The 22,580-nt window shown below is 33.6% G+C and overlaps 1 protein-coding gene and 2 long non-coding RNA genes across 7 annotated transcripts in view; 1 reads left to right on the top strand and 2 right to left on the bottom strand.

Moving 5' to 3' along the window:
* Positions 1 to 438: 438 nt before the first annotated feature.
* LOC117120733 lies at positions 439 to 3,245 on the top strand. Its single transcript, XR_004447413.1, has 3 exons — positions 439 to 620; positions 1,902 to 1,960; positions 2,856 to 3,245. It is a non-coding gene; the product is annotated as an uncharacterized LOC117120733 (long non-coding RNA).
* Positions 3,246 to 5,211: 1,966 nt separating this feature from the next.
* Positions 5,212 to 7,574, bottom strand: LOC117120732. Its single transcript, XR_004447412.1, has 3 exons — positions 7,453 to 7,574; positions 6,236 to 6,341; positions 5,212 to 5,328 (listed from the first exon to the last, which is right to left on the bottom strand). It is a non-coding gene; the product is annotated as an uncharacterized LOC117120732 (long non-coding RNA).
* A 4,337-nt stretch (positions 7,575 to 11,911) lies between these two features.
* Positions 11,912 to 22,580, bottom strand: part of LOC117120730 (protein MON2 homolog) — a 47,481-nt gene continuing 36,812 nt past the window's right edge. For 3 of the 5 annotated variants that reach the window (XM_033265797.1, XM_033265800.1, XM_033265798.1), the window contains 7 exons: positions 20,078 to 20,110; positions 15,802 to 15,930; positions 15,060 to 15,250; positions 14,548 to 14,735; positions 13,637 to 13,841; positions 12,756 to 12,838; positions 11,912 to 12,365 (listed from right to left, as the gene is read on the bottom strand). In XM_033265797.1, the coding sequence (XP_033121688.1) occupies positions 12,205 to 12,365; positions 12,756 to 12,838; positions 13,637 to 13,841; positions 14,548 to 14,735; positions 15,060 to 15,250; positions 15,802 to 15,930; positions 20,078 to 20,110 (990 nt within the window). In that variant the 3' untranslated portion in view covers positions 11,912 to 12,204. The remainder of the gene's footprint in view (positions 12,366 to 12,755; positions 12,839 to 13,636; positions 13,842 to 14,547; positions 14,736 to 15,059; positions 15,251 to 15,801; positions 15,931 to 20,077; positions 20,111 to 22,580) is intronic. The other 2 variants (XM_033265799.1, XM_033265801.1) reach the window with 1 other exon arrangement.

Below are 22,580 nucleotides of genomic sequence, written 5' to 3'. Positions count from 1 at the left end.
TACATATATATTTCCTGCACGTTACTCGTTTTTCGATAGATTAAGTATTCTATAATAACAATGCTCAGATAAGAACATAAGACGTTATAATCGTTTCACATGGACTAATTGTTGTATGGGAAGAGAGTCACATATTCGCTTTTAGATTTATTACAAAAATTAATTTACAATACAATAATTAATTAATTTTGTATTCAGTACAATTTTGACTGTCTTAAAAATATGGACCTTTTCGATTAGGGGATGGGGTTGAGGACGGTGGAGAGAGTACGCACTAAATTCATTTTTAAAATAACCTTTTATTAACATGTACACTTTACATAATGTATTAAATCATATAAAAAATCAATTCTATTTTCTAAATTTGCAATTTTACACCTCAGGAAAGTATGAATGTCAAAAAAAATATTTTGAATGTATTTCTCACTAGTTCAATCTCATTTATTTTACTGTCTTAGGTCAATTCTACCGATTCATCAAGAAGTGCGAGATCGATATACAATCATTGTCACCGGAACACAATGTAGGCCTATATTAAATGCCGGAACACAATTTAATATCATTAGCCAGATTTAAGTTCGGAATGGTGTTTCTTCTAATTTTGGAAAATCTACATATAGGTAAGTAAAGTGTGTACTGTGTTTTATACTGTAGTTGTACAAGACTGTAGACCTGAAAATTTGTCGTTGTGTGATGACATACCTTATAGTGTTGTTCGTAGGCACATATTTTTGCAACCTATATTCCACAATGTAACTCCAAGTATTCTTTAAAATTAAGTAAAATCATTTTATTTAATTTAATAAAGTGTAATATTGTTTATATATCAACTTAAAAACGATCCATGGTTCGTAAAATGCGCTGTAATTTAAATAGGCATATAACAATCACATAAATATACAAATTCATGAAAATAGAATGCAGCATAAAGTGATGTTAATGCCGTTGATGTTTGTATAATTAATCTTTTTTATCTTAATCTAATTAAATGTATTGCATTCGTTCTACGATATATTATTAACATTTTTGTTGATTTATGAGAAAAACAATATTTCGATCTATTTATATACATATGTATATATATAGGCCTATATATATATGTATATATATATATATATATATATATATATATATACATATTTCCTGCACTGTACTCGTTTTTCGATATATTAAGTATTCTATAATAACAATACTCAGATAGGAACATAAGACGTTATAATCATACCAAATGGACCAATTGTTGAATGGGAAGAGGGCCACAGATTTGGTATTGTAGGACGTTACAGGGGTTCCAATAGAGTATTGGTTAAAATGTTAAGATTTAATATTCGCTTTTAAATTTTATTACAAAAATTAAAAAATTTTGTATTCAGTACGTTTTTGACTGTCTTAAAATGTGGACCTTTCCGATTAGGGGATGGGGTTGAGGACGGTGGGGAAAGTTCGCACCAAAATCATTATTAAAATAAAATTTTATTAAACAAATTCAAAATTCAAAAATTCTTTATTTATCCCACGTATGGCAATTTCAAACAGGACTGAATAAAAATAAATAACAACAGCATAAAAACTAAAAATCTACTAAGAAACCCATTTGTAAAAGATTTAATATTCTCTTTAAAGTGTTATTACAAAACTTAACACATTTTGTATTCAGTACATTTTGACTGTCTTAAAAATGTGGGCCTTTTCGATTAGGGGATGGGGTTTGAGGACGGTGGGGAAAGTACGCACCCAAATCATTATTAAAATAACATTTTATTAACATATACCGTTATAAATCAATTAAACAATCAATTATATTTTCTGAATTTGCAATTTTATACCTCATGAATGTTTGAATGTCATAAAAAAATATGTTTTGAATGTATTTCTTACTAGTTCAATCTCTTTTATTTTAGTGTCTCAGGTCAAGTCTACCGTTTCATCATTAAGTGCGAGAAAATGTACATAATTATAGGTAAGTAAAGCTTGTACTATATTGTACCAGACCCTCTGTGTTTTGCACTGTAGTTGTACAAGCCTGTAGGCCTACATGGATTTAATTGCGGCACCCATTGTTGTGTTGTTGTTCAGGCCTGTTTTTTTCAGACTGGGGACTTGCTCTAAAATCGGTTTATAGAGGGTCCTTTTCATTAATTTTGTGGACTAATTTGAAACATAGAAATCTTAAAATTTAGGCATAATACAATGTCATTAAACCGGAGTATCTGAGTGCAAATGTAAACAACATTAACAACATAAGGCCAAAAAAAAAATGTTTGTTTGCCCTCCTCCACCCGCCCCTAACTCGCTGAAAAAAAATAGGGGCGGAAAAACAAAAAACTTTAAAAAAAATTGTTTAGCTTTTTTCTTTACAAATAATAAAATATGTGAGTGAATTTATTTTAATTTTTGCCAGATGCTCTACAAATTAGTCTAAATTTGTTGTCTGATGTAAGATATTGCCATTCTAGGCCTCTGTGGGTTATTTTTATTCCATCTGGTGACTATCTTAAAATAAATAAATAAATAAAAACTTTTTCCACCCGCCCCTATTTATCATTAAAAAAAAAAAAAAAAAAAAAGGTGGAGGGGGGTGTGGGCAAAAAAATATTCAGTACATTTTTGACTGTCTTAAAATTTGTGGACCTTTTCGATTAGGGGATGGGGTTGGGGACAGTGGGGTGAGTAGGCACCCAAATCATTATTAAAATAACGTTTTATTAACATGTACACTTTATATAATGTATTAAATCAATTAAACATTTAATTCTATTTTCTGAATTTGCAATTTTATACCTCATGAAAGTATGAATGTCATAACAAATATATTTTTATTGTATTTCTCACTAGTTTAATCTCTTTTTTTTCAGTGTCTCAGGTCAACTCTACCAATTCATCAAGAAGTGCGAGATCGATGTACAATCATTGTCACTACTGGAACACAATGTATATTAATTTTCCGGAAAACAATGTAATATAATTAGCCAGATTTATGTTGTTTTCTGATAATCGCGCGTGGATATTTATTAGGTCTTATACCAATGAATCATCGGAATTTAATTAAATGTGCAAGTTATGTTTCTTGAACAACGAACAAGTAATCCTCGAACGATATTATATACCGTACTTATATACTTAAATGCCTAAGTATTCATATAAAGCTACAATCGTATTTTATTTATATTACGTTTATATAGTTCTGATGCAACATTTCGTAGTATATTATAAGAAATAAAAGTTAACTGATGTGTAATTTAAAATACATCATTGTCTGTACTTTCTTTGTCGTAATTTCATTAATAATATATATTCTGAAATTAAATATATTATAATCAGTTGGAATCGAATATACCAGTATTACAGACTACTACTATATCTTTATAAACACTAATATTTCCAAATATTTACGATTCAAACAAGTTAAAAAAAAATCAGAGCAAGGTGCCGTCAAATTTTACAAAACAGGAAATGACGTCGGTTGCTAGGCTACGCTCATGCATATTCAGTAACACCTGTGCTAATTAGACTAACAATAAAATCTTTTTGGTCGATTTTGTCAGAATGCTCAGTTTTGACAAAATTGACCAAAAAGATTTTATTGTTAGTCTAATTAGAACAGGTGTTACTGAATATTCATGATTATGCATGAGCTTGTTGCTTAGCAACCACGTCATTTCCGGTTTTATGTATTTTGATGAGGGCGTCCTCGAAAGGACCGTATAATTTTACAAAACAGGAAGTGACGTCAGTTGCTAGGCAACAGCTCATGAATATTCAGTAACACCTGTGCTAATTAGACTAACAATAAAAACTTTTAGCTCAGTTTTGACAAAATCGACCAAAAAGATTTTATTGTTAGTCTAATTAGAACAGGTGTTACTGAATATTCATGATATGCATGAGCTTGTTGCTTAGCAATCACGTCATTTCCGGTTTTATGTATTTTGTTGAGGGCGTCCTCGAAAGGATTTCATTGCTAGCTTAATATACAAAGTGCAATAGGTAATATTGATTAATAAATTCTTCACTTTTTGCGTAAGCCTATAATGATATAAAGTGAACACAGACATTGGAAAAGACGAGAAGAAATGCATTTCCATTTGATATTTATTACAAGCACTGAAATCAAGTTAGGATATATGTATACATTTTATTTTATATACTGTATAAGCCTATAGGCTACTACATGTACATTCGGCAAAAAGCAATAGATCTGATTTTAATCCACAAAATTGTATATCTTACCGGTATAATCTTACATATTTCTATATTTTTTGCAACAATTATACATGGTTCTTTTGTCTATTATTAAGATTAACATTAGTAGTAATAATACAATTACACTATCAATAGTCCTAAACATAAAGCATACAAGAATTATAATATTAATTTTGAGATTTTTGCAGAGGAAATACTTAAAAAAATAAAATTCACACTATTTTATTTAATTTCATATCCAGAATTTTTGCAGGAAGGTTGATTATTAACAAAATGTTTGGCTTTATATAAATAGTTGGTAAGTTCTGCTGCTCTTTCACCATCGAGTCTGGACATTCTTTCCTGATAAATAGTTGATTCTTTGAATATTTAGAAACAGAGAAAGAATAATAACGAAGTAACAACAACATAATATATAAATAAAAGAAAACATAGTGAGCACCTCAACTCGAACATTATCGTATTCAGCAATGTATGGACAATGCTGATGATACAACAGAATAGTACTTAACACTTCTTCATATCAGCATTATCATATATTATCATCATACCACAGAATAAATGAGGATTAATAAATACTAGTACACAGTATTGGGTACCGGTAGGCCTAGTAGATTGCAATAGTGTGAACAAATTATTTTAGCATTCGATTGTCATGTGTAAATAAAATGTATAAAAGTGTACCATTCGATAGAATTGAATACAGTATATAAATTCATACAGTAGGCCTATATTTAATATGAACATAATACTATAACTATATTCATACAAGCATTTTTCATGATATAATATTTATTGGCTGACTGATTGAATTTATTTGATGTTCAACATGCACAAGCAAAATAACAATTTTTGAATAATAAAAGTCAAAATTAATGAGCATTAGGAACGCCCATTAGACCAGAGTCCAGCCCATTTCCAATGGTGCAACATTTAAATATAATAGTGTCATGAGCTGACAGGTAAAAATTCATTCCAAAATGGAATATGTATATTTAAGCAAGTTATTAACTTACAATTAAATATCTGTATGACAATATCTTTTCCAGTCAGCAGTACTATTAGGCCAGATTCCAGTCCATTTCCATTTGGGGCCAAATTTAATGATGTACTGTCTGTCATGAGCTGAAAGATGAAAAATATAATTCAATGATTGAATAATAATAATAATAATTGTCGACTTATATAGCGCATATTGTAGAGACCTCGCCTACGCGCTTATATTTTTATATATTATAAGTAAGTTATTAACTTACAATTAAATATCTGTACGACAACATATTTTCCTGTCAGCAATACTTTTGCTATATTCTTTATGAATACATAGACACTATTAACTTTTAAAATTGAATGGGAGTAGTGTCAATTTGAGGATTTTTTGTAGTAAAATGTCGGTAAATCAGAAAAAAATGTAAAAAATGCCGACAGGGATCCAACAACACTGACTGGGGTCTGAAACAGGGGGGGGGGGGGCTGCCTAGAGAGAATCGGGCAGAATCCTGGAATAAAATCCATGGGGGTTCATGGGGAGATATTTTACGGCTTAGGATCGCCCATGTGATTTTTTACCACAATTGGACTGGCTATCAAAATGCATTTGCTTGGATCGGCATTTTTTAGTCGTTGAATCGGACGATGGGGGTCGATGTTAGTTATATAAGTTTATTTTAGAATTCGATTGTCATGTGTAAATAAAATGTATAAAAGTGTACGATTCGATAGAAATGAATACTGTACATTATATAAATGCATTTGATATGAACATAATAGGCTACTATAACTATATTCATACAAACATTTTTCATGATATAATATTTATTGACTGACTGATTGAATTTATTCGATGTTCAACATCCAAAAGCAAAATTAAAAATTGTGAATAAAGTAAAAATTAATGAGCATCAGGACCATTAGACCAGAGTCCAGCCCATTTCCAATGGTGCCACATTTAAATATAATACTGTCATGAGCTGACAGGTAAAAAATTTATTCCAAAATTGAATATGTATATTTAAGCAAGTTATTAACTTACAATTAAATATCTGTATGACAATATCTTTTCCAGTCAGCAGTACCATTAGGCCAGAGTCCAGTGCATTTCCAATGGGGCCAAATTTAAAGATGTAATCTGTCATGACCTGAAAGATGAAAAAAATAATTCCTTGGTTGAATATTTATATTTAAGCAAGTTATTAGCTTACAAATAAATATATGTATGACAACATATTTTCCTGTCAGCAATGCCTGTGCTATATTCTTTATAAAAATTTTTAAAATTGGCTGGAAATACTGTCAATTTGAGGATTTTTGTAGTCAAATATCGACAAATCAGGATTCCCCTATATGCTTTTTGAAAACAATTGGATTGGCTATCAAAATGAGTTTGTTTGGATCGGCATTTTTTAGTCGTTGAGTCGGAAGATGTGGGTCGATGTTAGTTTGTAAGTTATGGTAACTCGGGCTACATGAGCAAGGCTAGTTGCTTTTGACTTTTAAAAAATTAAAAAAATTTGACAGCTGTAGCTAATTGCGGATTCAAGGGGGTGGGGTGTGCAATCGATCCCGGTAAATTATTCAAAATTATAAAAAATTTGGGGAAAAATTAAAATTGTATTTGAATTTAACTTATTTCCGGCCATCTAGAGCATGGATGTATAGAGGTGCCCTAATCATAAATCCATTTGTGAAACCCTACCTGTGTCCCTCTATTTTGAATTCCTGGATCCGCCACTGGTAGCTATAGGCCTATTTTATATTTACGTCATGGTGGTACATATCCATGACGAAATTAATATCAATTGATAGACGTATCATTTGGGCCAACCTCGATTACTTTCGTTGTCCTTTAAAAATGATATGGAAATATTATTGTCGGTGTATAACCAATTTCGATTATTCTGATTAAAATTTGGGCAAAGATAATGACAAGATAATTGGTAATAAATTTTGTATAATGTCGATTAAAAAAAACAGATATGAATCTACAATGTAACCAACGAACGGAAGTTAACAAGCCCCAAGCTGTAAATAAAGTTTCTTTACCCAGTTTCAGGAATTATAGTGGTTTTATTGAATGTGTGTAGTTGTTGAATAGAATGCAGCCATGTCAATGCATGCCTCTGTCGAGGAAATTGTCAAATGCTTTCGATGCCTAACAAACTTAGTCAAAATAAAACCATAGTATGATGATGACAGAATTCCCTTTTAACTATTGAATTAACGATGCAAAATGTTCAATACTGTACTCACATTTGTTACGGTATTAGGCCTAATTGTAAAGTCTCCTTCGTAGTCTTTCAACTCCACATACAGTAGTGTTTATATTTGAAACGCCACCTGGTGAGGTATCAAAACAATGCATTCTTTTTCTAAAGCGCCATTCCTTTATGATGATTAGGATAGTGATGATAATGATGGTGGTAGTGGTTATGATGACATTCATGATGATTATAATGATGATGATTGTTGATGATTATGATGATGATGGTAATGATAACGATGGTAGTGGTGGGGTTGATGATGTTAATGTCAATGATGATGATGATGATGATGATAATGATGATGTTGATTATTGTTGATGATGATGATAATGATGATGGTTGTGGTGGAGATAATGATGATATGATACTCAATTCGGTCTAGGCATATGTGCCCGAATCTTTTGAAACTTTCAAACGCTAAGAAAATGATGCTTAACAAAGTTAAATCAAACATAATCGGTGTTTTCATGATCCCTATGTACTATAAGGTAAGAATCAGCAAGAAAACGACTAGGTCGAAAATTGGCCAATTTTCGCAAAAACGCAAAGGGCCCCTCACGATTTTTTGTTAACTTTAAATTTTTGGTTGTTTTTTAGTTCTATTGGGACCTACGTATCACAAAAGTACTATGCAGATCCATTTGAAACCAAGTTTAAATAATGTTAAATCAGATGATACTCAATGCCTATTCTTTGTGTCCGAATATGTGAAAATGTTAACTTTTAAACGATAACAAATGGATGTTGAACAAAGTTAAATCAAACATAATCGGTATATTCATGATCCCTATGTACCATAAGAAGAATCACCAAAAAAAAAAAAAATCAAAAAAAAAATCGACTAGGTCGAAAATTGGCCAATTTTCTCAAAAATGCAAAGGGTATATAGCTCAAAGGGTTTTTTTTTTAGAAATTGGATGATTTTTATAAACTGTCATTTTTCGGTTATTTTGTGTCCTGTGGCACCTCGGATCATACGAATGTGGTCAGTGGCACTTACTGAGGAAGAATAACCAAAAAAAGGACAAGGTGAAAATTAGCCAAATTTTGGTAAAAACGCCTAAGGCATAGCTCACATTTTTTTTTTGAAATTGTCCATTTTTTTTCGAAATTGGACGATTTTTCGACACTGCCACTTGCGGGTTGTTTTATTATTTTCTGTGACTCCGATCGATTCGTGGATTTATTCGGTGCAAACACCAAGGATAATCCACGAAAGTCGGCTGAAGACTTACATCATGCGGGGCCCTTCTGGTGGTGACTTCCGGGTAGGTACACATGAAGACAATATTTCCTCTTTCATGCGGGGCACTTCTGGTGGTGATTAGGTAGGTACACCAGAAGAAAATTTCTCCTTTTTCAAAGAGTGTATTGCGTTTTTTTGGATGCTTAATTAATCGTGTTACGCGTAAATGGTTTAAAACTCAATCGTATTGAAATTAAATAATAAACATAACAATAACCATCATCATTGTAATCGTCGTCATCGTCTCTAATTATTATCATCATCATCATAATCCCCGTCGTCATAGTCATCGTAGACGTCATCATCGTGACTGTCATCATAGTCGTCGTCGACATCATCATCATCATCATCATTATCGTCCATAAATAATGTATTTCATTCATTCAGTGGCAAATTCAAAATAGACCTTTTCCGCTAAGACCACAACCAACAGTATAAAAACATAAGTGACTGGAAACGTCCTTTGTTTTGCAGGGGCGGCTTGATAGAATACGGTATTCATTCAGGTAAGCCTGAGATATTGCGGCTTAAGGTTGTTCAAGAATGTCTGAAGTCGAAGACATGGTGAGCATGTTCCCAAAAACAACGTAAAAACAACGTGAAAATAACTTCACAAAGTTGAGAGATCAGTATCTAGATCTAGACGAAGAGGACATTACCAAAATCGTTTACAAATATGTTGCTTTTAGATGGTAATGCCTTCACGTTTTCTCCCCATGTCTATTTAACTATGAATAGTTGTTACGGCCACAGCAAGATACTCGTAATATCAAACTACATTCAATTCAAAAGTTTCAGTTTTCACCTTTTCTAGGCTTTATTAGTCAATATTACATTGCATTTATACCATTTTATAGACACTACCTCCCAATAGCCACAGCTTGTCTGTTCTACACGAACAAAACACATTGTTGTTTGTAGCCTACTCTAGGCTTACTAAAAAACTGCTTACATACTTATTATATATTCTATGCATACAATCATTTATATATCCACACATAAAATATACATTCTTATAGCAGATACACCAATTAATGCATCTTCTATCCCATTTACATGCACAATATACATTATATATGTATATGTATATGTAAGTGTATACATAAATCATATACCATTTCATATATACATACAGTATATATTACTGGAGATACGTTATAGATAGACCATAATCTGTTTTTCTTTTCTCTCATCGGCCATTCTGCATCGCACTTGATGGGGGCAGCAATAGGTCATGGTACTGACTCAGTACATCTCCTGTCTCTTATACACATCTAGATGTGTATAAGAGACAGGTATATGCATGTCGTGTACCCACTCATCCAGCATCAAACATTTTGTCAATAATAATAATAACACTATATTATAGTTGACATACATAAACATATTATGTTTACTTTCAAACACAACCCTAATCTTACATTCCTTAACAGTGGCCTACCTGTGTCTCACTATGATTTCCTTTAGACAAATGTAACATTTCATTTCTCAAGCTGTATATGCAGTACATGTATTTATCTATACTTTTGTTCTCTGATGATAAGATCAAAGTAAAGCTTCTGGGCTTCTATAGTTTATTAAAAGTTGCTGGCTTTTAAGACAGATAAACTAACAAATTAATAGTAGAATTAATTGCCAAACATCGAAATAATAGTGTAATCAAATAATTTTTAAAAACAATTAAAAATGTTACCATAATATAATATATTTATTACAATAATTATACAAACTTCATTGTGATGGGTAATAATATCCTAAATATATATTATCATATATTATATAATAATGTCAGTACATCATCGTTATTCACAATAAAATAAAATTGGATAAGAAATCAATGGTGTAACAATAAACATTCAGAATAGTGTTGACATTTTAGTTATAGGAACATTAATTGAAATAGGTAAAAAAATAGCAGGCATTTATGTGCCTACATTAGATATGCATGACTGGTCAGATATGCATATTTTTTATCAGATATATAACCAATTTGCATATAATAGCTTTCATGAGGAATACATTTTTTTGCCACTTATTCTGTCTTTGATCTCAAAGTTATTAATCATAATCCAAAAAAAAAAAAAAATTATGAGCTACGCAAGTCTACTAATTGGTTGTTCATGTGATAATCTACTCCAACATTGCAACATATCCAACAAGACCAGAAGGCTGAGATACCTGGTTGTACATCTGTTCATAACAAAATGGCTGCCAAAGCTCTGCAAGATCACAACCATGCCCACGAAAGTGTCAAGTCATGAAGGTATTGCAGGTGTCCCAAGTCTCCCGGGAGTCCCTGGAATCTCCCGGTAATCAGGATGGCCTCCTGCACTAAAGCAAAAATCTCCCGCAATTTCACAATAATTGCAAGTTTTTACTACTTCACTATCAATTGTCTCACGGAAGTTGGTGCTAATGGAGCCTCATGCACAGCAAAATAAAATTCAAATGGGATAATAAAGCACTTTTATTTAGATCTCCAGTAAGGGATTTCTTTCAACTTAGGTATTGTGCCTCCTTCAGTGATGGAAATATAGGGGTAATCTATAATGGGCAAACATGAACTCTGGACACCACTCAAAATCGTGTACAAAAAATCTTAAATTGCCGATTTAAAAAAAAGTTAATGTGACTGGAGTTCTTAAAATTGAGGTGTAAAAGAATCCTCCAATATAAAAAAATATTTTTCCCTTTGACCGTGACCAGGTGTTTGAATCTGGAACCTTCACCGGGGGTTCAGACCCCTGCTGGACTTGTCTGTACCCCGTCAGCAGATTCCTAAGCCAACCACTGGCGTAATTACAACTTTTGTCAAACATCTGGTTTAAAGTTTAGCCAATAAAATCTGGTGAAAATTTGAGTGTGCACTTTAATATACTTTATAAAGCTCCCACATTGAAGTCGTTTTATAAGAAAAAATGAAATGGTCTGTTTCAGTTGTGCCTTTAGCCAGGCATACACTGCACCTATCATCAGCCATCACGATCCCTCGTAGAACGCGACAAGATTCCTAGAGAATGCAACGTGACAAGGCGTTCGCAACCTGTTCAGTCTACCACCCACAATCAGCATACAGTGCTACATCGTCAAGCGCACACAGTGAGCGAATCATGACGGTCGTACGATACAAAGTGTGCGATGCTTTACAGAATCGAATGTACTGCAATGTGTATAGGCTTATATTACTCTAGTGTTTTCATTATTTTTTTTTTATAAAACTTAATGCATATTTAACACTTCTTTCGTTTTTCCCATCAACATCTTGGAATCTGATAGTTCTTCAGATTATCATACAGACCCATTTGAAATTTAATAAAAAATACTTCACTATGTTCTAAGTTTATTTATCAGTATCAGGTCTCTAATCTTTAAATCTCTTTTATACAAAACTGGTTGATTTTTCGCTCACTTTCACATCCACATGGAGAATGTTTGTAACCTACAATTGCACTGGAGATACGTTATAGATAGACCATAATCTGTTTTTCTTTTCTCTCATCGGCCATTCTGCATCGCACTTGATGGGGGCAGCAATAGGTCATGGTACTGACTCAGTACATCTCTGAGGGCGCTACACACAGTTGTTGACGTACATGTTGTGCAATCGACAAGCGTTGGATAGAGATCAATTACCTGATCCCATGTGTTAACATCAACTAAAATAATTAGGAAAAGAAATAAGACAAATGAATGAGGAAGCATACATGGTTGTTAGCAAGAATTTTCAATGCCCTAGATGGACGGTTCTATTGTATTTGAGGGGTGTTCGAATTAAAGGAATAATGACGATTATCCATTTATCCAGTAAAGTAAATTAATGAAATACAAGAAATGTAAGAATAGATAAAACATAAAGACCAAACATTGTTTATGTTTTCAAATCTAGTTCCCATTTAGATACTGGTCAGGAACTGGTTGTTTCCAGATAAATAATGTTTAACATTAAGATTTTTGCTTTCCAAACCACCACAAAAAAAAAAACAAAAAAAAAAACCATACTCTCCTACTTTTAAGTGTGTATAATAAAGAAATCAAAATATGCTTACCATTACCACTCTGTGCTTTTTTTAAAGATTCCATCAGAGTTGTGAGAGCCTTCAGAACAAACGATATTTCTGCCATCCGTGACCTTAAAAATGGAAGAATGAAGAATAAGATGAATAAGTTAGTTCTGACACCATACTTAGCAAGGATGGCCATTTAATCAACACTTCAATATGGAGTATCAATTGCCCCAAATCTCAGCTCTCCCCTCCCCATTATTAAAAAAAAAAAAAAAACAACAACGAAACATAGAGCATCCATGGTTTCAAATGATCAAGTTCTCACTCCCAATTAATTATAAAGCACTGATAGACCAAAATGATCAGCTATCCACCCTATAATCCTTGAAGAAATAAATTTATAGCAACATCTAGAGTTGAGATAATTTTCTTGAATTTTCTAAATACAGAAATATGTGGCAATGACAAGCCCAACCATTTACTCCTCACAAAAAAATTGATTTTTAGTTATTAATACAGGGCTAAACAGTAAAATGAAAGTTATAAAATGGTGGAAGAATCATTTAAATCCAATGTTTCATTGTAAATTTACAGGAGTTCAAACATACAGTTGTTAAAAGAATAGTATTTTAGAAATCAGCCTTTAAAGTTTATGATTTTGGGGAATTCTCAGGCAGAGACCATCACCAAATCCAAAATAGAAAAAAATAACAACATCGCATGATGTATAGATATATAAAGTTTAGTTTAGTGCAATAAATAGATTTCAAAAATTTTGACACTTCAACATGTTTTGGCCATTATCTCAATTTGTGAAACACAATTTGTGAGGAATGACTGATTTGGCTAGTCTTAGCCACATATGAAAATGTATACTAAGTATACTAACACACAAATTAAATAAACAATGCTTAATATATTACCGTGGTAATGGACACTTGCCACTCAACCTCTCATCCTCAACATATTTCCTAAGAACTTCCTGACATCGTTGAAGCAGTGCCGACATTGCCATTTTGGTAATAGCGCCCTCTTCAGACACCAGACTCTGAGTGATGAATGAGAATCGTAACAGAGTCTCAAAACAAGTCTTTGCAAACTCCTCCCTTAGCTCTGTATTATTGGTATCTGTAATAAAGAAATTTATGTTACTAAATATATATTATTAAATATATTCAATGTATGATATATCAATAATATGAATTTCTAATTAAAAATTATTTTTTCTAAACCAAATGAGGCTCTAAAGGGGTGTTTATTTGAGGGAAGCGTTTATTCAAAGCGGGGCGTTTACTTGAATAAATATAGCATGTGGAAGTTCTAACACAACCCTGGTCCCTGGGACAGTTTCATTGCTGCTTGAGTTTCAGCAGGGGTTTGAAATGTAAGTTTCAACAGGATATGGTCTTTCGGATGAGGCGATTACAGTAATCCATAAATCCTGTGTGAAATATGACCAATGTGCCGGTTTTAGAATGGAGTTTAGAAAAGAGTAGGGGCCTGTCTTCCAGAATACTGCCAGAAGGACCCTATTGAAAATAAGCCCAATTCACATAAAATCAAATAGAAACTGCCGAATCATATAGAAATCATGACACTAGATTTTTTAAAACTTTTTTTATTTATTTTTGCAAAATCATTTTTGTAGGATATGAGTAATAATGTAATTCAATTTGTTTAAATTCTGCATGAATGATTTATGATTCCCAGAGTGACTTTTATATGTTTTTTGTTTCATATACTGGATTGGTTTTGATGTGTGTGGGTTATTTTGTGGGAGGATAACTTATAATTAACTTAATAGTAATTGTCACCCACAATTTAATTTATTTACCTAGGAAACTTGAAGAGCTGGCTGAGTGAATAGAGCCCCTATTGAGTAGGCCCATTATCTTGGCGGTAAACTGCGGGGGCAGGGCAGTTGAGTAGGGTAACACCTCATTCTGAATCAGCAATACAACATTCACGTCCATAGCCTCGTCTTGCTGTTGCTCCTCTACCGAGAGCGTTGCCGGTGCCGGACTGCAAAAAAATAATAATAAATACAATTATAAAAAGTGCACATATCCACTTTAGAGAGTGCTCAAGGCACTAGAAACAGAGTATAAACATACTGGAAACTAGAAACCATGGAAACTAATCCAGTACTTTAAATAATAACAATCAATTTTATACTTTTAATTCTATTTGAGGGATACCTGCATTACTATTATTACTGATATAATTTTCATTATCATTTTACTTGTCAATACATTATTGAGCTGTTGGACTATGTTGTTCTTGATTTTTTGTGGCAATGAAATTTTGCATGAATTGAAAAGTTTTTACAAGGAAATAGATACATACTGCTCAGAGAAAAGAAACAACTCTAAGGCAGCCGCAAGATCTAACCACATTGATTTGAAATGTTTACTATACGCCGGGTTTCGGGCAACTGGTAGACCAACGTGCAGAATTTCCAATAGAGATGTCACAGCTAGTTTCCAGGTGCTCGCTGACGGGCAAGCGTACTTCAGACCAAGGGGCATCTGGAGGACCTGTTTTTAAATTAAAAAAAATATATCAGTTTATGAATTCATTCATTTGATTATATTTTCCAGTATTTAAATGAAATCTGGAAATATGAATTATAGCTTGATACAATATCGTTAGAGCAGCAAAGTAATGCAATCAACGGATATCTATTGGGGGTATACTCAAAAGCTTCGGAGGATATTCTCTATAGGTAATGAAGATATACTCAGTACTATAAATATTATACTGGAATAGCTGCTGAGGGTATACTGAATAGCAACTGAGGGTATACTTTATTAGATACTGAAGGTACACTCAATGGGAGATTTGAAGTACCCACCAACGGTCTGAAGACCACTGGTTGGTTTGGTGGACATCTTCAAGTATTCCTTATCAGTTATTAATAGCATATTCTATAGCTAGACTCAAAACATACTGTATATCGTTGATTGTATACCATATATATATATTTAAACGCCCCCCACCCCTCAAATAAACTCCCCCTCTAGAGTTTCATTTGGAATAAATGCCTCCCTTGAATAAACTCCTACAATAAATTTCTACAGTATCTTACTCTTAGAATATTCTGCAGAACCTGTTGTTCCATGACTGCTGGCCGAGTTGCTGTCTTCTTATAGAGGGAAGTAGTCATGCTAAGACTCTTCTCAGCAAAGGGCACATAATTCATGCTCACCCATTCAGCCTAGTATGTGACAGAAGACACAAGTGAGATACGATTAGAACTAGATAGAATGTGGATGATGAATGTTACCATTGGTAAACGTAAGCTACCATTGGCGGATGCGTGCTACCAATGAAAATGTATGTAACCAATTGATGTATGCACCACTGGTATAAACAAACTACCAATGATAATTATGCACCAATGGTAGATGTATATTACTTTGGTATATGTGAATGAATACAACCACTGGTGAATGCACACTTCAAATGAACAGTGAACTAGGGCTACCATTGATGGATGCACCACCAATGGTGGTTGTATGCTACCAATGGATTTTGCACACTATTGACAATGTATGCTACCATGCTACAGTACCATTGGTGGAAGTATGCTACCACTGGTACTTGCACACAAGCAACGACAATGTATGCTAACCATTTTGTGGATAAATTCTACCATTGGCATATATGCCACAACTGAATGATGCAGAACATTAACACATTTATGCTAGCATTGGTGAATGCACACAACCACTGCTACAATATCAAAATATCCAACCAAAAAATGTCGTTATATAACAACACTTATCAGTAAGAATGCAATATTCAAGAATACAACATTCTTGACCATGCTGGTGGCAATAGACTTTTCCAGACTGTCAATCATTCTTGATAACTGACCAATCAGAACAAAGCCATGAATACATGCGTGCCCTACAAAACACATGTGCTGTCTCACAAACGTACATGTTTATTGCGTACATTTACGCTACCGTTTTGTCGGACCTTAGCTACAATAATCAAGAGGCAAGGCTTAGCAGAACTGCTGGCTTTTTCCCATTTCCATTTCCTTCAAACGCTTACAGGATAAACATTAATAATTACTCATTTCATTTCATTCCACAAATACAAAAGTTACAACAAATAACATCTTGAAAGCAAGCAAAAAGAAATACAATGAATGCTGTAATATAAAACCCCATTTTAAATGTATGGTTTCATTTTGTTGAATATGTTATTCTACCGGCAAGTCACCTGTGAAATTAAAGAAGCCAAGTTAGGAAAATGCTTCAGGAAGTTATGTCAATGTACTGTATACATAAAGCTCATTATTATTATTGGTGAAGGTAAAATAAACACATTCATATCCAATGCTATTTAGATGTTAAATGAATTGTAAGATAAATCATTGTGTTAAGCTTTCTCGATTATGTAGTACAATACCATTATATAAAGCAGGGGTGGGCATAAAAATCGGTCGGAGGGCCAAAGTGAATTAATGAACACAGAGGGCACCAACCAAACTTTGATATTTCCAGTGTGCTTCCAAAAACATTCAAGTATTGCTTTTACACAACTTTATTCCCAGTTTCAATATTACTTTTTACAGATGATCGTTATTGGACAGTAAAAAAACAAGGTGTTTTCTAGCCAATGTTGCTTGGCGCCCCGCACACACAGGTATTTAATTATTTTTCATGGGCCGCAAAAAAATCGCTGTCGGGCCGCACATTGCCCACCTGTGGTGTAAAATGTACATTTTACATAATCTGTGTTAAAATCTGTATGTAATAATAATTATAATACATTTTTCCTTTTAATCTTATTTCAAAATGGAAATATTGGCTGGGCTCTCGGTACCCATGGCAGTCATAGTGCATTTATATACTCGATAGATAAGTTAACCTGGGTGATTGGTGTGTACCCAGTTTATCGTGGATTGTTTCACCATTGCCTAAAGCAGTCACTCAGAGCAGAAATAGATTTGTCGACTGATGGTCAGCTGCCAAAATGTGTGACCTGCAGGCTTTATGAACCCCTGATGACCTTAAATTAATCTAACTTTATGAGGTTTGCAAAGTGGAGATTCTATGGTTGCCGAAAATCATAAAGAAAGAATTAAACCCACGACCTTAGGATAGCAAACCAAATATAGCAACTTCAGTTGAAACAATCAAGGTCTTGGGTTTGAATCCTAAAATGGACAATGAACATTTTTCCCTCCCAAGCATTATTAATAATTCTCTCACCATGCTTATGAATTATCCCATAATTGAGTAAAATCCATATTAATTATTAGTAAGATTATTAAAATAAACAATTGTTTTCCACAAAGCAGTTGATTATATGAGCAAAAAATAATAAATCAAAGTCATATAATAAAATCTAGGTAGCATTATTTGATTTGTAACATTGAACAGAAAATAAATGGATAATTATGTTACTGAAAGAATGCTGAACTCGTAAATGTTTTGATGTGCTTGTGATGAAATAAAGTATTTTTTTTAAAATAGCATTTTTAGCTCTGATGAGGAGCACTAGAAACACCGGCTGATTGATTAATAGATCTTTTTTGGATCTACTGCCTCTATTATACTGCCCTCATGAGGCTGATTGATTAATAGTTGACTAATAGATCTATTTTAGCTCTACTGCCTCTATTATACTGCCTTCATGAGGCTGATTGATTGATAGTTGACTAATAGATCTATTTTAGCTATACTGCCTCTATTACACTGCCCTCATGAGGCTGATTGATTAATAGTTGACTAATAGATCTATTTTAGCTCTACTGCCTCTATTATACTGCCCCCATGAGGAGCTCTAGTAACACTTGGCTGATTGATTAATAGTTGATTGATTAATAGACCTGTTTTAGCTCTACTGGCTCTATTATACTGCCTTCATGAGGAGCTCTAGTAACACTCGGCTAATTAATTAATAGTTGATTGATTAATAGATCTGTTTTAGCTCTACTGCCTCTATTATACTGCCCTCATCGGAGCTTTTGAGATTACCAGAACTTGTTCAACTATTAAGCATTGAAAAAACTACTGCTAAATCACAGAAAAGAAATATTTAGTTGGAAAAAAAAAACTTTATCAGTGATAACAATTAATAAGCAAAGAATCAATGGATTAATTATTTCAATAAGGTGGATATTAAACCAATTTCTTTTTAAACAAGTAATACGTAAACTGACTAATTTCATATATTGCTTTGATTTTGTAAATTTATTCTTAAATTTAAATTAAATATTATTATTATTATGATGTTAAATCTTTTCTACAAACTTGTATAAAAAAATACTTTAGATCTATAAATGAGCATGTTTAATGAATTCCTTGTAAAATGGCAAATTTAAGCAAATTAAATGTGGGACAGTTTATTGCAGCTGTTGCAATTCAACCTCACTGACTTCAGTTTAGAACTTTTCGCCGTGCATTTTGATTCTGTCCTTCGCTAAGGCACTACAATTACTACAATTTTCTCGGAAGGGTATGAATGGGTAGGGCCAGCTATTACCACCACAAAGGTCTGGTTACTACTAGCAGCATTATGAAATTCTCTCCTGGGTGGGAGCTAAGCATAACAAGGGTCTGTTCCAACCTTATGTAAGACTTATATATTATATGTTTTGTCGTAAATCAAATAAATGATATGTAAAGCCTGGGCACTCACTGCAGCGTGCAGCGATCCCAGCTCCACTCCCTGTGTGCGTTAGACTATGCGACACTATCTGCTGATTTCTTGGTCGTAGTCAGAACTGATCATCATGATCAAAAATGATCTGTTGCACGCGCATGGCATTGTGAGTGCCTGGCTTAAGTTGAGAGTATTAATGAAAGGCATATGATATCCTGGGGATCAGCATACATTTGGCATCATCAGTGGCGGATTGACAGGGAAGGGGCTCAGCTGGCCTGGGTCCACCCCTAAATATTAAGTTTTAAAAAAAAAGTGGAGAAAAAAACAGAAAAATATAATCAAATTTTTAGTCTAAGAGTGCCATTTCCGGCCATCTAGAGGTGCCATAGTTTGAAATTTTTTACCTCAGCCCCAACTAATGTGTGGGACTGATGTGGTCTAGACACTTTATCTGTGTTAAGTCCCTCGGCAAACTCGATTTGAAATTCCTCGATCCGCCACTGATCAAGTACAATCGTGTATGCTGTTGAGCGTTCATTTCATACAAACAACATTACATAATAAATTTTACTTCTATTAAACATTACAGTATAACAACTAATGCTACCAAACTCATGTTAATCATTTCACAGAAATCATAATACAAATATAATATACCATACAATAGTATATAAATACTGTAACATTAAATGTTATCAATGCACTGAGACACCACATTGCCCATAGCACAGACCTACCTGTAGGCATCCTCTAAAACTCTCCCATTTTTCCTGGAAACAAATAAAAATTATGGAAAAAAATAGATGGTAATTCATCTACGATATGAAGTTATCCAATGGCAATTTTGCACCAGAAGAAATATACAAATGATGTTTTTGCCCTACCTGTGTTATCGTACTGAATGTTGGGTACTTTCCCCAATACTTAAAGGTGATTCATGTGGGATTGAACCCACAACCTCCAAATAACTAGCCTGGCGTCTTAACCACTAGACCACTGAGCATGTGCTTAATGGCTAGTAATGAATCCAATCCTCAAGTAACAGCAGGTACTACAATGCTATTCTGCACTGCAGTACGATAACACGTCAGATAAGGAAAAAACATAATTTGTGTAACATGAAGTAATCGTCAGAGATTCCAGCATTTGCTTAATAGGGGACAGTAACTCCAGGAAGAAAGTTATATATTGCACCCTCTAGAGGTAAATCAAGGGTAGCTAAATTCAATAACAGAAATTGACAAAAATACTGTACCTTTGTATAATGTTCATACTAATATTATATTCTTCTGTACAATACACTTTCTTTCAAACATAACTTTTGATATTTGGTACAGTAGCATTAGTAATGGCTCTAAGATACTCATTCATGGCAAAGCTGACCAATAGGGGGTTTGACTATTTCCCAATATGAGGCACCCACCAGTCCTTACCTGGGGTGCACAAGGGCGAAGTCCTGGTGGGATCCAAGGGCGCTGAGCCTGGTGACTACTTAGGGAAATTGGGCAATTTTAGGCTTTCTGTAGTACATACTATGCAGTAAAAATGAAAAAAACAAAAGAAAAGAAGACTGGCTGATGGGGAGAGAGACTTCATATGTCCAACAGACGGGCATAATCCTCCTACCCTCACTGGATCACCACTGAGTAGCATGAAATACTTTCAATTTAATTCATAGATATTTGAAACATCCTTAAGCTCTTCTATTCTGCTAGGCTGGCACATGGTAAGGCAGTAAAGTTGTTAATGCACAAATCCTTGCGGCTCAATTAGAATACTCCTCCAGGAAGCAAAAAAGGTTGTACCTTGTAACCTAAGAAACTAGCAACTATGAAACCCAAGTGCGGCGGTGCCACACCCAATTATATCAATCCAATCCAATCCAATCCAATCAGAACATTTGTAAAGCGCCTTTCTTTGCAGATACGAAGCGCTGCACCCCACATATTTAGCCACCTCACAACCGACAAGCAGCCGTGATCATTGCCTAACCCAAGCACAGAACAAGTAAACAAATCAAAAGAAGCAGTGGCAAAGTTTGGAATCATGAATAAATAATGCAACAATAAAAAAAAAAAAAATGGGATAATTAGTTAAATAGCTGAGACTTTAAGTTAGACCAAAAGACAGCCACAGATGATGAAGATCGAATGTGCACTTTAGTGAAGTTGACGCACGGCATTCACTTATCCGGTTTTGTGCTTTTCAAAATGAATACAGTACTAGCAATGTGCTAATTTCCCCTTATCTCTTATCCAGTGGCGGCACCAGCGGTCTGCTATGAGAAAACATATTGCCTCCGTAAAATGTTACCTTGGCGCCACCACTGAACCCAAGTGCATTTGAGGCATCTGCTATTTAGCACTATGTAAATGTATCAAAAGTAAATCAAAAAAAGAATAAATCAGTGCCAAAATTCTCTAGTCTATGAAAGTGCTTTTTTAAAATAAAAATTGTATGTGTCAAGAGGAAAGTGCAGCTAAAATACCATCTAGAAACTTGTTGATGCATTTAAAATCTATCTAAAACATATTTAACACTGACGACCTACTACCTCCCTGAAATAAAATTGTGTTCGGTAAAAGAAGTCATAACATAAGTGGCCAGATAGTCTCTAAGAATAAGGTGTCTATTGGTGCAGCACTTACTCGAGTTTGGCATGAAATGAGAGGGGTGCTTATCAAATAATTTTCAGTAGTGAGCTACAACTTAAATACAGTAATTAACAACAAACAACCTAAATAACAATCATAAATAAATACTGTATGTTTATTTTAACCATTGAACACTAGAAAGATGGTGATGATAATGATGATGTAATAATAGCAGTTAACTTTCCAGGATGAAATATGGTTTTAAATAAAATTTAATATTGTATATTACTAAAAAAAATGAGTATAACAATGCTGATCTGCATTGTTTATAAATTCCAATAAAAAGTGTTAAAGTTTTGGTTATGAGAATTATCAAATAGAGTGTTGACGATTCTTGAATGTTGAATTATATAACTTTCATGTATCATGTGATACCTGTGCAATTTGTTGTCACATGTATCATGTCATACCTGCGGGGATGGTGCCAGCAGCCCCTCCCCCCACATGTGTGATATCTGTGCAATGTGTTATCATATGTATCATGTGATATCTGTGCGACTATATGACCATGTGTCTTATAAATGATCAGATGACACTAATGATTCTATCACATGATTACACCATGTGGTACAGTTGGAAAGCACTA

The sequence above is a fragment of the Anneissia japonica genome, unplaced genomic scaffold (genome assembly GCF_011630105.1).
Source record: "Anneissia japonica isolate Jap-2015-1 unplaced genomic scaffold, ASM1163010v1 scaffold69_len1423075_cov170, whole genome shotgun sequence".
NCBI classification, from domain to species: domain Eukaryota; kingdom Metazoa; phylum Echinodermata; class Crinoidea; order Comatulida; family Comatulidae; genus Anneissia; species Anneissia japonica.
The sequence above is the reverse complement of the archived record's forward strand: the minus strand, read 5'-3'. Positions and strand labels throughout refer to the sequence as shown.